The following is a 16,194-nucleotide window of genomic DNA, read 5'->3' as shown; positions in this document are numbered from 1 at the left end:
TTTTATTTTTATCATTTGATGTTGAATGTTCTAGTAATATGTGATTAAGTATAACTCGTTATGAAATATTCTGTGTGTATGAAATGTATTTTATCTTATTCATGGAGTCATGGTTAGTGAACAAGCCTGATTTCAATCTTGCGGCCCAGAGGTGAAGGAGGGCCACCCATGCAGTCCACTTACTAGCCGAGGTTGTCCATCACTGCTTTACACTGCAAGCCAAGTTTTTTTAAAAATCCCCTTTTTACAGCAGGTATGAAAAAAAGAATATTTGAAAATGAAATAATCCCTTGCACCCATAAATGCAATATTCATCCCTGCTAAGGTGGCTTTCAAGTGGTCACCTGGAGATGATGGCAGCTCACAAAAATTGAAATAAAAGTTTGGAAAACCTCTGAAAAACATTTCGTGTAAAAATTGCAACTGAAACTATTTTCTGAAAACCTGATTAGCAGAATGGGCGATGGGAAAGAGCTGATTGTTTTACTCCAATTGTAATGGTCTCTTTTCTCATCAAAATTGGGTGATGCTCCCGTGTTCAAATGGCCGGTGCACATTCTCCGTTTGACTTACCTTCCAGTACTTAAGAAACTGTCTGAACACAGATCCCTCCCCAACATAATGTTTTGGCTGAAGTAGAAGCACGCCTTCATACATACATACATATACATCTTTTTCTGCCGGCTTTAAATAAACGTCAGGGTTGCCAGGTTAAAAGAAACTCTGAATTCGCCCACGTGTACCATTCACTCGCCCGCCCGCCCACATGCGCGCGCAGTGAGCAGGCGCCGGAGCGCGCGCCCCGAGTGGAATGTGCGCTGCGCGTGGGGATGTGCGCCGGGAGCGCGCCGAGTGGGCTCTGCGCCGGGGGTGGGGCGCGCGCGGGGAGGGAGCGGGCGCGCGCCAGCCAGCCCCGGGGAGACCCAGAGCGCGCGCTCTCACCTGCAGCACGAGGAAGCGGTCGGAGCCGCAGCGCCTCTCTCACAGCCGCAAGCTGCCACCTGAAAGACGGCAATACCCGCACCGGGGCGGGAAGAGGTGGTGGAGGAGGAGGAGGGCTTCACCTGCTGTGGGGATCGCAGGCGAAAATCACTACATTCAACATTCATCGGGAAGAAGACGAGCTAGCTGGAGGAGTGAGTGAGAGGGAGAAGTGGAGGCTGCAACAACATCAGAGACTGCGAATGCTTCATTTAACTTGCTTCAAGCATCAGGCACGCGGAATCTAGGCTCAAACAAAAAGAAAAGTAAGACGACAAGACAGGGTCGAAATGTTAGAATCTGGGTAAACTTTTGGGGGAGATCGGAGGTGGTGTACTTATTAAAATAGAGACCTCTTCACAGGAGGAGCAGGGACGCTCCGGTCCCACTGGGCAACCTGCGGAGAGGAGGGAGGTTGGAGGACGATCGCTTGTGAAACGGGGCTTGCTGCAGATCGAGAACTAGTCGCGATGCTCTTGTGCGCATTTTCAAAGGGGCAACGAATCGGAGTTTCTTTGTTTGGCTCACCAAGCTAATTCCCTTTTTTTATTTCATTTTTGTTGGGCAGGTAGTGGTCGGCTGGGAGCTGAACCACGCCAGGTGGAGAGGAAAGCAAGTTAAGGCTGTCAGAGTATTAATCTGGCCAGTTACCCATATTATGTCCGCACTTCGAAGAAAATTTGGTGACGATTACCAAGTAGTGACCACCTTCTCCAGTGGCTCTGGATTTACTCAGCCACCCAAGAAAAAGAGGCAGAGGTTTGTGGACAAGAACGGGCGTTGCAATGTGCAGCATGGGAACCTGAGCGGCGAAACCAGCCGTTATCTCTCGGATTTATTTACCACATTGGTTGATTTGAAATGGCGCTGGAATTTGTTCATTTTTATTCTCACCTACACGGTGGCTTGGCTTTTTATGGCGTCGATGTGGTGGCTAATCGCTTACATCCGCGGCGACCTCAACAAGGCTCACGATGAGAAGTACACCCCTTGTGTTGCCAACGTCTACAACTTTCCTTCTGCCTTCTTGTTCTTTATCGAGACGGAGGCCACCATCGGGTACGGATACAGGTACATCACTGACAAATGCCCAGAGGGGATCATTCTGTTCCTCCTTCAGTCCATCCTGGGCTCCATTGTGGACGCATTCTTGATCGGTTGCATGTTTATAAAAATGTCTCAACCCAAGAAGCGAGCAGAAACGCTGATGTTCAGCGAACATGCGGTGATTTCCATGAGAGATGGCAAACTGACTCTAATGTTCAGAGTAGGAAATCTCCGCAACAGCCATATGGTGTCGGCACAGATACGCTGCAAATTGCTCAAAGTAAGTGAGACACACTGCAAGAAAACATTTGTTTCAATAATCAATGCGTATGTTCCAGACATCAAGGCATCCTAACGTGTTTATGTGTTTTCACACGTTTACCACAAGGATTTTATGCACAATTTAGGCAAGCGCTTGATTTATTGAATTGTGTGAATTTCTTAAAGGTTCTTTTGAAACCAAAGGACAGAATCTTGCCAGGGGCTGTTTTAATGTGGGTGAGACTCCAGCACACATTTTGTGTAATATGCGGGGGCGGGTGGAGGGTCTTCTCGGGAATGATATGCTTCAGTTAAAAATGTCATTTAGCTGTAGTTCATTTGGATCATTATTTGCCCCATTTCCGCTTTACATTCATGCTACATTACTATTGGGCTAATTATTTTCTCTCCAAACCATTAATCTCTTGCCTGCCAGTTCATTCCTCCTGGCTGGGGTGGAGGTGAAGGGGGAGGGGGGAAATCGGCGTCACCCACAAAAAAACATGCCTGCACGATCAGTTAAACCCTTCAATTGAGGGTACCGTGGAATTATCTGGGACTACATGATGCTCGGAGCAAACAAAAAGACTGGCAAATTAAAATCCACCCAAACCTGAGATTCATCCTGAACCCCCGTTGGCTTAATTTGTGTTACATTTTCACACATGTTCCATGCGTTTTGTCCACGGATTTCAGAAACCACTTGGCTAACTGTCAGAACCTATGGATCCAAATACCATAGTCATAATTATCCACATTGAAAATCTCGTCTTTTTACCCACCATTATTAAACAGCCTGTTTGAAAAACTATCGGGATTCCAATTAAGAATTACAAATAGACCCATTACTTGAATGTGTATAATTCTGCCTGTAAGCATCGCAGCCACTGAAACTGATAGAATAACAATTACATTGGAGACAGTTTTGCATTTAGATTAAGTTGCGGTGTTAACACAGTCGTCATTACTTGGAATCAGATTTGCTGTGTTTAAAGGGGGGGGGGGGGATACTTAAATGGGACACCTCTCCAGTGTTTAATTCCTAGCACAAATTTAATTCCACCTATTTGAATCTTGCAAGTTCTAAAATCTACGGCTACAATTACTGGCGGTCTTTTTTTTTGATCTGGGGAGACAATTTTGACAATATTTTGCTCCAACATCTTCTTACTTTGCCCTACTGCCTAAAAATATGAACTGAGGAGCGATCTTTGGAAAGAAGCGCAGGTTAATGGGGTTAGAAAATGAACGATGGTAGATAAATGGACATTTATTGATCAGCTAACGACTTGTTCTCCGGATGGGATGGGAGGGTAAATGTATACCTCTTCATGGCACAGGCGACACCACACCGTGCGCATAATGCCCCCCCTCCCCCCCCCAAGGAAAACACTTTCAGGAACGGGAAGAGTGCAGAGGAACTGATTTAAAATCCTGTAAGAGCTGGGCATTGCAGAAAAGAGGGACCATCTGTCTCACTGTTTGGGATCTTGCTTTTGACTACAGCCATTGTACATCAAACTTTGAAGCAGTTAATTGTTAAAGATGTGGTTGGAAACTTTTCCAATGGACGGGATTGGGCGCTATATGCACAAGGTACACAGTTGATTAGATCGATGATTGCATTGTCGGACCATTCTGACCTGATAGGAGACTGCCCCACTAACGCGCTTTGTTCTAAACACCCAACTACAAATCCAGTAATACAATGCCGAATAAGAAAACCAAGTCATTAGATCAGAAAAAGTATTCAGTAAAGAATTGAAAACTTCCATAAATTAGCCTTCGAGCGACCAGTGAATACATTTATATGCTGGAGTATTAATTAAACAAGATTTACAGGGGGAGTGCCTCATGCACAAGCGAAATGCGAGTTAACACTTTCAGGACTGAATAGATGCCAAAGTAGATCGATGGGGATTCCTCGATGGTGTTGAGGCGCGATCTTTTATGATAGGAAATGTTCCGATCCCTATTTAAATATATATAATTCTTTCGTGTTATACACAAAGCCCACTCCTTAATCTGGGTCATCGAACCTGAATAGAGAACATTTTCACTCATTATTAATTGTTCAGCGGGTTGGCGGTGATGTAAAAGGGCTTTCAGAATGTCTTGACGAGTAGCTAGCCCAATGTTGATGTCTTCTCTCCACGCTTGTCTAGTCCCGGCAGACGCCCGAGGGTGAATTCTTGCCTCTCGATCAACTAGAACTGGACGTGGGATTTAGCACAGGGGCAGATCAGCTTTTCCTCGTCTCCCCACTCACTATCTGCCATGTGATTGATAGCAAGAGCCCTTTCTACGACCTCTCTCAGCGATCAATGCAAACGGAGCAATTCGAGATAGTCGTTATCCTTGAGGGAATCGTCGAAACGACTGGTGAGTAAAACGACCTGCACTTTCAGCAAAGCTTAAGTGCCAACGTATCCCCTTGGGAATCGTACTGTGATCAAGTAACTGTTGAAGGAGATAACATTTTGTAATTGAACCACTGAGAAATCACTGTGGAATCGCAGGGCGTTACATTAGTTGGAAGATGGGTGCTGTATATGTCATGAATCAAAAAGGAAAACTACAAATTCCAACTTACTGTTCTTTTTTATAAATGCACAGTCAACCAACCTTTTATCATTGCGATTAATCAAAAATAATTGCAGTGTGTCATCAAATTCAACGTCTTAAAAAGGAGTAACAAATTTCAATTTTAATTGAAACAATACCGATGGCATGGCTCTCCCTGAGTATCTTCATCAATTATTATCTCTTAATATGTTTTTTTTTGCCAAAGGCTGTGAAATGCATTCATTCTCATTAGCGTAGGTTTCAATTAGTTACTTTTCCAGGAAAATCAGCAGTTCTTAATATATTGAAGCATTTTTAGAACAAAATTAAATAAATAATGCAGTTGTTGGGGATCATTGGTGTTTGTTTTTAGCACTTCCACTCACTTATTAAGTTATACCACCGGGCATTGTTGTTTGATCTTGGATTGTAAATGCAGATTGTTTTTGAACATAACTTCCATTATCTATTTCTTAAAAGTATTTCCTGCCATTTGCCGGGAAGCTACAGAAATGCAACAAAATGGACAATATGTGGGATATTGTTTCATTCGGAGAAGAGAACAAATACACTTGGGGAATTGAACTGGCAATGTGTTTTAAAGCTTATTAAATGTCACTTAAAGAACCTTTTAGCAGCCTCCAGGGGAAACATGTTTTATTTCTTATTCAGCAGGTCAAAAAAAGTGACTTTACGGAACCTTAATTGTTACCTTTTAAAAATGGAATTGTATTAGCAGAATTAATCTTAGAAAAATACATCCAGGAGTGCTGCACAATATCAGTGAAAGGGACTTTCGAAAAGATCTAGTTATGGTCATGCACAAAGAAACTGATGCACAATAATGCATGGGATTTATGTGACAAATCAATTATAAAACCTAAAGAGATATTTACTGTCAAGTTATGTCGAGAGTTAATAAAGTATGACTTCTTCACATAATCTTTTCTGAAAAAAGCATCTTTTAATTATTGTCATCAAAATATTAATCCATTTAGTTTTCAGTGGGATAATTCTTCCATTAGAATAGTGTTAGAGTAGGATGGTGGCAAATTGTATTCAACATTTGAATCCCAATAACCGATTCCTGCTCTTCTGAAAGTCAATTATTTTTATTGGAAGAAATGAAAACCATTGTGTTGCAATGATATTACATATAAGTTTTGAAATCGTTTAATGTAAGAATATCAGCAGGAAAAAACATATTTGCCTAACTGTACGATAATGGCATGGCACCTTTAAAGGAGCATGGCTATCTGATTCTGTACCTTATAAGATACACCATCAGTTACTAAAGAGAGTGCACAATGACATCAATGATCATGCAATGTCTATCATTACTTTGATTCCTATATTGCTAATATTGTACGTTGCTGATATCTTAAAATTTATATATAGGTTTTTAAACAAAATGTCTGCAAAAAATGCACATCTCCACCATGAACTTTAGATGATACTAGCTTTCTGAGTATGAAACATAAAGTTTAGAGCTGTTTGTTCTATTGATAGATGCAGGTGAAAACGCTTCAGTGCAGTAGCAATGCTCCTGATATGGTTTGATCATTTATGATTGGTCACCTTGGAATTATAGTGATAATAGCTGCTGTAAGTAGTTCATTCCATGCTAATATAATAAGTGTCTTGGAAACTAATATCTATAGTGACATGAGCATTAATTTACCTCAGGAGCTGTATAAGGAATTAGATTATGTGCCCTGATGTATCTTTTTAATGCCTAGGTGGTTGACAGCATCTTTCTATCCGGAATAGCGCTGACGTTATTTTTTGATAGATATTTGGTAGTCAGTTGTTCATGTGAAGTGCTAATTTATGCATTTGATGTTACAGCTAAGCAACCAATTATGTGTTCCAGTCATCCAATTCCAAAGATATACATCGGCCATCCACATCAGCCAATACCATGTTTATGTAATACTGCATTTATTTTCCTTGGTTTTTATTTTTGGAAGCTTATGCATTCATGTTGTATGACACTTAATTTAGTTTGAGTATGAATTATGCCACAAAAAGTGAACTGACGGGCTTACCAGTGGTTACCATTGAATTTATGGGGGTGGCGTGGATTTAATCTCAAAGGTTCTTTTGGGGAGTGTGAGTGAGATGTATCAAGAAACTGCAGAACAATTGATTCGCCATTTTGAAGATAAATGCTTTGTTTTTTGTTGGCTGTTTGATGCATATCTTGGTATTCCAACACACCAGATGAATTCAAAATATTATGATTTTCAATGTGAAAAAGTCTATTACCATCCAGTATGCAAGTTACTGCCACCGGACAAGTGATTGTCCTGGGTCTTGGAATCTCTGCAAGGAAAGATTTTGAAAAAATACAGCTTCCAGATAATAGGGAACAGGATTTACTTCAGGATAACTGTGGAGTAAACCAAGAATGATAATTGGACAAAGAACAATCATGTACAACTTCAACTATTGCACAAGATAAATTAAAGGCATGTATATTACATGACAAACGCTGTCTTATGTTAAAATAGATCTCCAAGCCATTCTTAATTATCAGATTGCAGGAATGCCTGAGTGTTTTCTCAACTCAATTTATACATGGACACCAATGGGGCTGGTTTAGCACAGAGCTAAATCGCTGGTATTGAAAGCAGACCAAGGCAGGCCAGCAGCACGGTTCAATTCCCGTACCAGCCTCCCCGAACAGGCGCCGGAATGTGGCGACTAGGGGCTTTTCACAGTAACTTCATTTGAAGCCTACTTGTGACAATAAGCGGTTTTCATTTTTTTTCATTTTCATCTCTAGTGTACAACAATTTGGAATGCATCTTGTAGCGCACAAGCAGGTTGCACACAAGCAGGGTTCCCTTTTTGATATGCTCAAACATGGTCATATGGCAATATTAAAAGAACCACAAAATGGAACAAGTAGCCTGGACACAATCTAGGTAAACAAGAGAGAACATTGATAGGCATTATGTACTGTTCTATGTACAAATGTCAGAGAAGAGCCTCAGTTCTATATATGTGGATCCTGTGAATCTGCTTGAATTTAAAGAGATGTGTAGGGCATACCTTTCTTTGGATGTACATGCGATGCCACTGCCATAAATCCAATTAATTTCATACTTCTCAAATTCCATAAGTTTTCTTTTATCTAAATGTCTCTCTATACCACAGAAATATATTGTCTACGTTGATCTGCACCTAGGGCTAGACTAGTACGAGGAAGAGGCATCTAAGACAATGACTTCTTTTTATTCTCATTTTTTCCCTGTAAGTCCAAAGATGTGCACATTAGATGGATTGGCCATGGTAAATTGCCCCTTAGGTTCGGTGATGCTACAGAGACAGGGCAATGTATGGTGCTCTTTCAGAGGGTCGATGCAGACTCAATGGGCTGAATGGCCCCCTTTTGCACTGTCTGGATTCTATGATTCTAATGCCTAGTGTGTTTTTTATGCCCTTATGCATTGTTTTGTGAAGATTGCTTTCTGTTCAGTACTTTCCCTGCTGTAGCGTTATGTAGATTAATAACTTTTGGGGGGAACTGTTGGTAGTAAGCTTAGATATCTCATTGCTGTAGCACTGCGTATCCTTGATTCTGTACATGGTTTCACTACATCACCAAGCCATATTCAGTTTTTAAGGTTGCACAGTATGTTCTGGTGCTGCTGTTTATATAAGTACCAGGGCATTAGAAAATTACAATGGTTATCTCATCAAATAAATGGCAGCATTATATTTGCTTCAAGCCTTTTTATAAACATTTACTATTTATGGAAACCACATGTTGATTTTTCAAAATAATTTGATGCACCTCACAGCCTTTCAAAATACTCAATTTCCAACAATTATATTCCAGTAAGATTTCTCAGTGGTATTTTATAATATTGATTTGGGTTGGTGTGATAATTATTCACCTGATCTGATTTCTGTTTAATTAATCTGTCATCACTTCGCACTGGTACCATGTATACAGTAATGTTCCAACTAAGTAAAACAGTTTTGTTTCTTTGATTGGTCAGCAATGGAGAACTTAATTGTCTCCCCCACCCCTCCATCAACTATGTTTTGTAGGATGCTTGGTTTGTTTGAGGAAACTGCAAAGAAAGAATATACTCTACATTATAGAGTGGTATTATATTGCCCTTCAGTTCAAAACCCATGTTCCCCTGTGCCATCTGGAAAATTCTGAGCGGAGATGAATAACTTCCTTGATCACTGAAGAACGCTTCAGGATGAATTGACATTTTACACACTCTCGTCCCACGGCAATTGGTTTGAACGTAGCTAGAGGCCTGGGAATGTATCAGCCGTCTTCTCTTTTTTTCAAAATAAATTTAGAGTACCCAATTCTTATTTTTCCCAATTAAGGGGCAATTTAGTCTGGCCAATTGACCTACCCTGCACATCTTTTTGAGACCCACGCAGACAGGCGGAGTATGCGCAAACTCTACTCGAACAGTGACCCGGGGCCTGGAAAGAATCCGGGTCCTCGGCGGCATGGGACAACAGTGCACCAGCTGCCTTCTCGAACTAAAGAATAGCATGATATTGTGTCAGAGGGAGATTGAAGATTATAAAATGAGGCAGGTTGTAATACATATCAAATGTGTGAATGATGTTCCTTAATACAATTGGAAATTTAAATACACAATATAATACTGTTGCACTAATTTATTAGTTGAGCTGTACATCTTAGAACCTGCGACAGCTAATTAGTCCAGCGATGTGTCAATATTGCTGTACTGAATTTCTAAAATGCAGGATTCCTGAAATGAAAAAATACTGTAAGCTTGCTCTTAAGTCTAAGTATGCAAATATTTCTGAAATATTTAGTCACTATTCAATTTCTTATTGGGATTATATAAAATTGAAATAATTCATGTACAGTTTGGTGATTTTCAACATTGCATTTTACTTATTATTTTATAATCATAATCAGTAACCAAATTGAAGGATTATCTATTCCTCTTATGTGCTGTTTGGTTCAAGTTTAAAGTCAAATACAGACATTGACTGTGAATGATAGTAAAGATAAATCTTTAAAATTAATTGCACCATTGAACAAAAAAGCTGTGAAATTCTTATTTAATAAAGAAAGATTCTGATAAAATTGTTGCACAGCACAGAATAAATACATAATAGAGAGCCTGGAAACCTTTCATTACTTTATGTTCCAGCTATTGACTTCTTAGCAGCAACTCTATGATTGAATGGTGAACGTTTATAAGTCTTTAAATTGTATATTCATTGTGCTTTATATTTTTCATTCAAACAGAGTTTGAATGAAATCCTTCAGATTTTGGTTAATATTTTGTGCCTTTAAATTTTAAATGTTGAGACTCTCTCTAACGCTAAAGACATATCTAACTCCAGGATCGTTCTGGTGGATGTATAGACTCTCTCTAAAACGAAAGACAAGCCTAACTCCAGGGTCGTTCTGGTGGATGTATAGACTCTCTCAATAGCTAAAGACATATTTAACTCCAGGATCATTCTGGTGGATAAAGAAAATCTCAGTCTTACCTACTCACTACAAATTGACTTCACTCATAATACCCTCCTTCCTCCATCTTACTTTGGACACTTGATGCATGGGGCTCACAGGCTTGTCTTCAGTTAGCTCTGTCTGCCTTGGGTCCTGATTTGTTTAGCATTCCAACTCACAACTCAGTTGCTTCTCCCCATCTGCTCTTCAGCACTCATTTTTATATGAGATCCACTGACTTCTGTATCAATTCCTTTCCAACTCAGGTCCTCACCACTGAAGTTCAAAGTTTGTTCACGTCATCAATCTGTCCCTTTCCTAATGTACTGATTTCTCTCCTTCAAAACTGCTATCATTACCAGTACTTAAAAAAACTTACCAATAACCTCTAAAATAAAAGGAAAATATTGCGGATGCTGAAAATCTGAAATAAAAACAGAAAATACTGGAAAAAGCTCAGCAGATCTGGCAGCATCTGTGGAGAGAGAAACTGAGTGAATGTTTTGAGTCTGTATGACTTCTTCAGGGCTCTTGTATTGAAATACAGTCGACAACCTTCCTTTTAAGGTCATAAATTCTACTATGACTAACGAATATCAACTTGTGGGAGACAGACAAATTCAATTTTACTCTGGTTTGATAAGTTACTATGGTCATAAATAACTAGCTATACTCTCAAGGTTAATTGCTGCATTACATCTGTCTTTTGTGCGTTACCTACATAACACCCAACGTGAATTAAACAAGCCATCACGGTTGTGTTTGAATTTTTGCTGCTATCCAAAGTTGTGTTGAAAAAATAGACTTTCCAACATGTTTGTTCTTGGTTCCATTCAATTCCGCAACATGTTTATAGCACTTCTAAATCAGGATGAGTAATGATGAAGAAGACATGATGTGTAAGTGCGCTTTTCTCTTTCTGGATTTCCTAATTTTCTTTTACCATGTTCTTAACCCCAGACTGCCCCTCTTACGTTTGTTGTTTGATTAACTAAATTACCTTTCCTTGACATTAACCTCTCTTTGCTCTTTAATATAATTGACCATTCACTGTCTTTTTTCATAGCTTTCCTCTGTGACACTGCCTTCTCCTCGTTTCATTTGTACCTAATCGAATGGTTGCGTTTTAATTTTAATTCCAACACAAGGGTCGTCCTCTCTTTACTCCTTACATATATGTTTCCGTTGGGGGCAATGCTCACAAATATAACTCGTTTACATGCTGACGGTCCTACCTTCCCACATATAGATTTGAGTCCAAAAATGTTACTGTACTGTTCAAATAACTGTTGGAAGTCAATTGCTGGATGAGCCAGAACCTAAGCTCAATACCGGCAATAGTGAAGATAACCACGTTTGTCTCCTGCCAGAAATTTTAAACATTGAATCCATCTGTTCCCAGGGCTGTTCATTCAGTTTGAAATCATAGTTATGCCACTGAGATATTGGTGTTGGGATACTCAATTCCAAAATTCCGTTCACCATCCTGGTAGCTTGACAGCCTCATGCACACAGTGTTTGTTTTCTCCACACTTTCCCAACATTACAGTATTGATGGTAAAACTAATCCAGAACTCTACATGCCTTATTTTCATCTGCATAAAGTACATATGGAAGTACACAAGAACATAAGAAATAGAATCAAAAGAAGGCTTTGTAGCCCATTGAGCCTCTCTGCCATCCAATAAAATCATGGTTGATCTGAACTTGGCCTCAATTCCACTTTCTTGCCTGTCCCCCATAATCTTTGAGTATCCTATAATTTAATTTATTGATCTTCGACTTGAAGATATTCAATGACATAGATCTCTGGGATAGAGAATTCCAATGATTCACTGACAGGCCAGGAAAATAAATTCCTCGGGCGGGATTCTCCGTTAGCCGATGCCAAAATCAGGGCTTGCGATTGGGCAGAGAATAGCTCCCGACGAATCGCGATGCCCAGTCTCCTCAAAAACGGCACCAATGCGACGCACCCCATATGTAGTTTAAACACCATTTGCATATTATTAGTGGGTCCACCCGCGATTCTCTGCTACCGATGGGCTGAGTTCCCGACGGCGCGGTCCACGTGCGCTCTGAAACATCATGAACCTGGCGTGGTGGCTGCTGAGAGAGAGACGGCGTACAGATAGTGTCCAGCACTGTCATGCTTTGCTGACAGTCATGCTGCTGGCTGGGGGGGCTTCTGCCAGGGGAGTCAGGGGGGTGGCCAGGTGGGCTGTGGGGTTGGGGTGGACGGTACGCAACACCATTACCGCAGCCGGCAAGGCAGCCATGCAGCTGCACATGCCGCTGACAGGCCGGTTTTAAAATGGTGCCCTATGTCATATAGGTGACCCCCCCCCTGGGGCACTCCCTGGGTGTCCTTTGGCCTCTGCCAACTGATCAGTTGTATGGACGCTCCAGCACAACCTGTCCCATCTTTCAGCTTCGATCAGTGTGTGGGGTGTATTTATGCGCGGCTGCAATTTGTCAGCCCTGCGAATGTCCATCAAGGACCCGGCGTATCCTGCACTGTTTTTCATGGGATTCGATGGTGTTCCACGCGGCGCCGGTGCTAGCCCCTCACCGGTAGCGAATCGATGCAGATGTGGTGCTGATTTTCCTGTCATAGAAGTCCACGGATTCTCCGCTGGCGTCAACATTTAGTTGCAGAAACGGAGAATCCGGCCCCTCATCTGTGTATTGAATGGGCGACCCCTTACTCTGAAATTATACCCCTTGTATCTAGACTTTCCACACAGAGAAACATACTTTCAGCTTTTATGCTATAAAGCCCCTCATAAAAAATAAGAAGTAGGAGTAGACCATTTAGCCCCTAAAACCTGCTCTGCCATTTAATGTAATCTTCTACCTCAGCTTCAAACTCTTGCCCACTTAACTCCCTGGGAAATCAAAAATCTATTGATGTTAATTACAAAATACTCAATGAAGAAACATCCACAGCTCTCTGAGATAGACTATTCCAAAGATTTACAACCCACTCAGGGAAGATATTTCTCCTTATTTCATTTTTTTTGTTGGGCTTTTTAATAAATTTAGAGTACCCAGTTCAATTTTTTCCCATTAAGGGGCAACTTAGCGTGACCAATTCACTTACCCTGCACATCTTTGAGTTGTGGGGGTGAGACCCACCCAGACAAGGGGAGAATGTACAAACTCCACATGATTTCTTCTTATTTTAGTCCTAAATGATTGACCTCTTCTCCTGAGGCTCTGCCTCCGCATTCTAGATTCCTCTGCCTGACAAAAACAACCTCTCAGTGTCTACCCAGTCGTGCAATGTTTCCTTACTTGGACTCAAAAGATGAACACTCATTAGCTATTGGCAGTAAAGAAAAAAAAAAGAAAAATAGCATCTCCTTCCCCTCTGCGCTTACCTTATAATCTTAGGTTTCAATAAGATCACCTTTCATTCTTCTAAACTCCAATGAGTGTAGGCCCAACTTGTTCTTCATAAGACAATCCTTCATTCCAGGAATCAACCTAGTGAACTTTCTCCATGAACTGCCTGGTACTGCATATGTCAAATTTTTTCCTCATTCACTTAACCTATCAATTTTGCTTTGATTTGATTTATTGTCACATGTACCGAAGTACAGTGAAACGTATGTTTCTGTGGCCGAGGGAACGTACACAGTGCATACATAGTAGACAAAAGAATAATCAACAGAGAACATTGGCAAATTGTACATCGACAAACAGTGATTGGTTACTGTGCGGAGCAAGGGGGCAAACAAAGCAAATACATGAGCAAAAGCAGCATAGGGCATCGTGAATAGTTTTCTTACAGGGAACAGATCAGTCTGAGCGGGAGTCATTGAGGAGTCTTGTAGCTGTGGGGAAGAAGCTGTTCCTATGTCTGGATGTGCGAGTCTTCAGACTCTTTGGGCAGGATTCTCCAGCCTTTCCCGCGAGCAAGATCTTCCAGTCCTGCCAAAGGTGGGAGAGGGTGTGGATAAATCCAGCCTTTTGTGTCCTCACAACATGCCTTCCGAACTGTCTTTGTATTGGCATAAGCATTAGCGATACACTTGGTCACTTAAAAAAGTTTTTAAAAAAAATTTTATTCTCCTTTTTCACATTTTCTCCCACATTTACATCCATCAACAATAATCAGTAAGATATGTCAGTCCCCATAATAACAACGATCCCATCTACCCACCCTCCCGTCCACTGCCTCTTGTAAAACTCCCCCTCCCAACCTCGGTTCCTTCCCCCCAACTTTCCACCCCGGCTAGACCACTCGGACCCTGTTCTGCCAGGCTCCGATGGCCGCAGCCCCTCCCCCCACCTCACTCCCGTTCACTGGCCGGCTTAAACCGGCCAGCGTGGAGGCCCCCGCCCGGGTCCCTTTCCCACTTGCCCAGCCCTAGGAAAGCCCAAAGATCCCCTTTTAGCACACAAACTCCGCATATCCACCTACACCCCAAAGAACCCTCATTTCGAGTGAAAGTCCCGTCCCTTCCCTTGTCCAAATATATACCACATTGGCTCCTTTAGTCTCTACACCCGCACGCAGTGATACAAAAAAGAAGAAAATACAGTCATGAGGTTACATCAGCACATGGCCATTCCTCAATTTGTCAGTTCTGCCACAGTCCTTCTGCTTTCGCAAACTTCTCCGCTGCTTCCGCCATTCCAAAATAAAAGTCCCTGAGCTTGTAAGTCACTCTCAGCTTCGCTGGATATACAATGCCGCACTGCACCTTGCTAATGCACAGTGCCCTCTTCACCCGGTTGAAGGCAGCCCGCCTCCTTGCCAGCTCCACCGTAAAGTCCTGGGATACACGTATACCTGCTCCAGCCCACTGCACCACCTGCTTCTGCTTGGCCCAGCTCAGGACCTTCTCCTTCACACTGTACCTACGGAAGCACAGAGTCACTGCCCTTGGCGGCTCACTCGCCTTTGGTACAGGCCTCCACGACCGATGAGCCCGATCCAGTTCATATCGGGAGGGATCATCCCCCACCCCCAATAGTTTTGCCAGCATCGCGGCAAAATACTCAGTGGCTTCGGTCCTTCAACTCCTTCGGGCAGCCCCACAATCCTCAAATTCTGTCGCCTGGATCTGTTTTCCAGGTCTTCCATTTTTCCTCGCAGATCCTTGTTAGTGTCCATCACCTTCCGCATCTCTTTCCCCATCGAGGCAAGTTGATCACCGTGCTGCAATAACCTCTCCTCCACTTCCTTCAGCGCCTCCCCTTGCTCTTGCACCTCCGCCACTGCGCTCGCCACCTCCATCCTCACCGGGGAAACCGCCTCCTCCACCAGCACACTTAAAACCTCCCTCATCTCCTTCCTCACCGTCTCCATGCATTTCGCAATCTGCGCCAACTGCTTTTCAAATTCCGCAGCCATCACCTTAGTTATTTCTTCGGCCGTAAGCAGTGCGGCCTTCCCTGGTGCTCCAGCCTCCATTTTCCTTGGTGACCCCGCGGTGACCTTTCCACTCCCCGACGGACCTTCAGCTGTTATTTTTCCGGCCGTTTTCTTGCTCACCCTCGACATTTTTCTTTGTTTTTTTTTCCTCCTGTGTCTTCACTGTGCCTCCTCCGTGCCTTCTTCCTGCTTCTGCCGCCTCCGTGGACCCTGGGACCGGGCTTAAAGCCCCGAAAATGCCGTTCCCGAACGGGAGCCCTCCATTGTGCGGCAGCCTCCCACCTGCCGTCACCGGAAGTCCACACTTGGTCACTTTATCCAATCTGTCAATATAGATGGGAAATCTTTAACCCCTCAGTCCTGATCTCTGTGGCAACCTGAAAGTGATTCATTTATTCCTACCCTGTTTTTTGTCAAATGGTCAATCCTCTATCCATGCTATTACATCAACACCAGAAGCTCTTATTTTGTGGAGTAA

The 16,194-nt window shown here is 42.3% G+C and overlaps 1 protein-coding gene across 4 annotated transcripts in view; it reads left to right on the top strand.

Annotated features, from left to right (window-relative positions):
• The first annotated feature begins 862 nt into the window (after nt 1-862).
• Nucleotides 863-16,194, top strand: part of kcnj3a (potassium inwardly rectifying channel subfamily J member 3a) — a 364,839-nt gene continuing 349,507 nt past the window's right edge. The window contains exons 1-3 of one of the 4 annotated variants that reach the window (XM_072475295.1): nt 863-2,308; nt 4,455-4,671; nt 6,703-8,553. In XM_072475295.1, the coding sequence (XP_072331396.1) occupies nt 1,640-2,308; nt 4,455-4,671; nt 6,703-6,863 (1,047 nt within the window). In that variant the 5' untranslated portion in view covers nt 863-1,639 and the 3' untranslated portion in view covers nt 6,864-8,553. Of the gene's footprint in view, nt 2,309-4,454; nt 4,672-6,702; nt 8,554-16,194 lie in introns of those variants that run through there. The other 3 variants (XM_072475287.1, XM_072475302.1, XM_072475276.1) reach the window with 3 other exon arrangements.

Source organism: Scyliorhinus torazame, chromosome 2 (genome assembly GCF_047496885.1).
Source record: "Scyliorhinus torazame isolate Kashiwa2021f chromosome 2, sScyTor2.1, whole genome shotgun sequence".
Taxonomy (NCBI): domain Eukaryota; kingdom Metazoa; phylum Chordata; class Chondrichthyes; order Carcharhiniformes; family Scyliorhinidae; genus Scyliorhinus; species Scyliorhinus torazame.
Note: the sequence above shows the minus strand (reverse complement) of the source record. Positions and strands in the feature narration are given on the sequence as shown.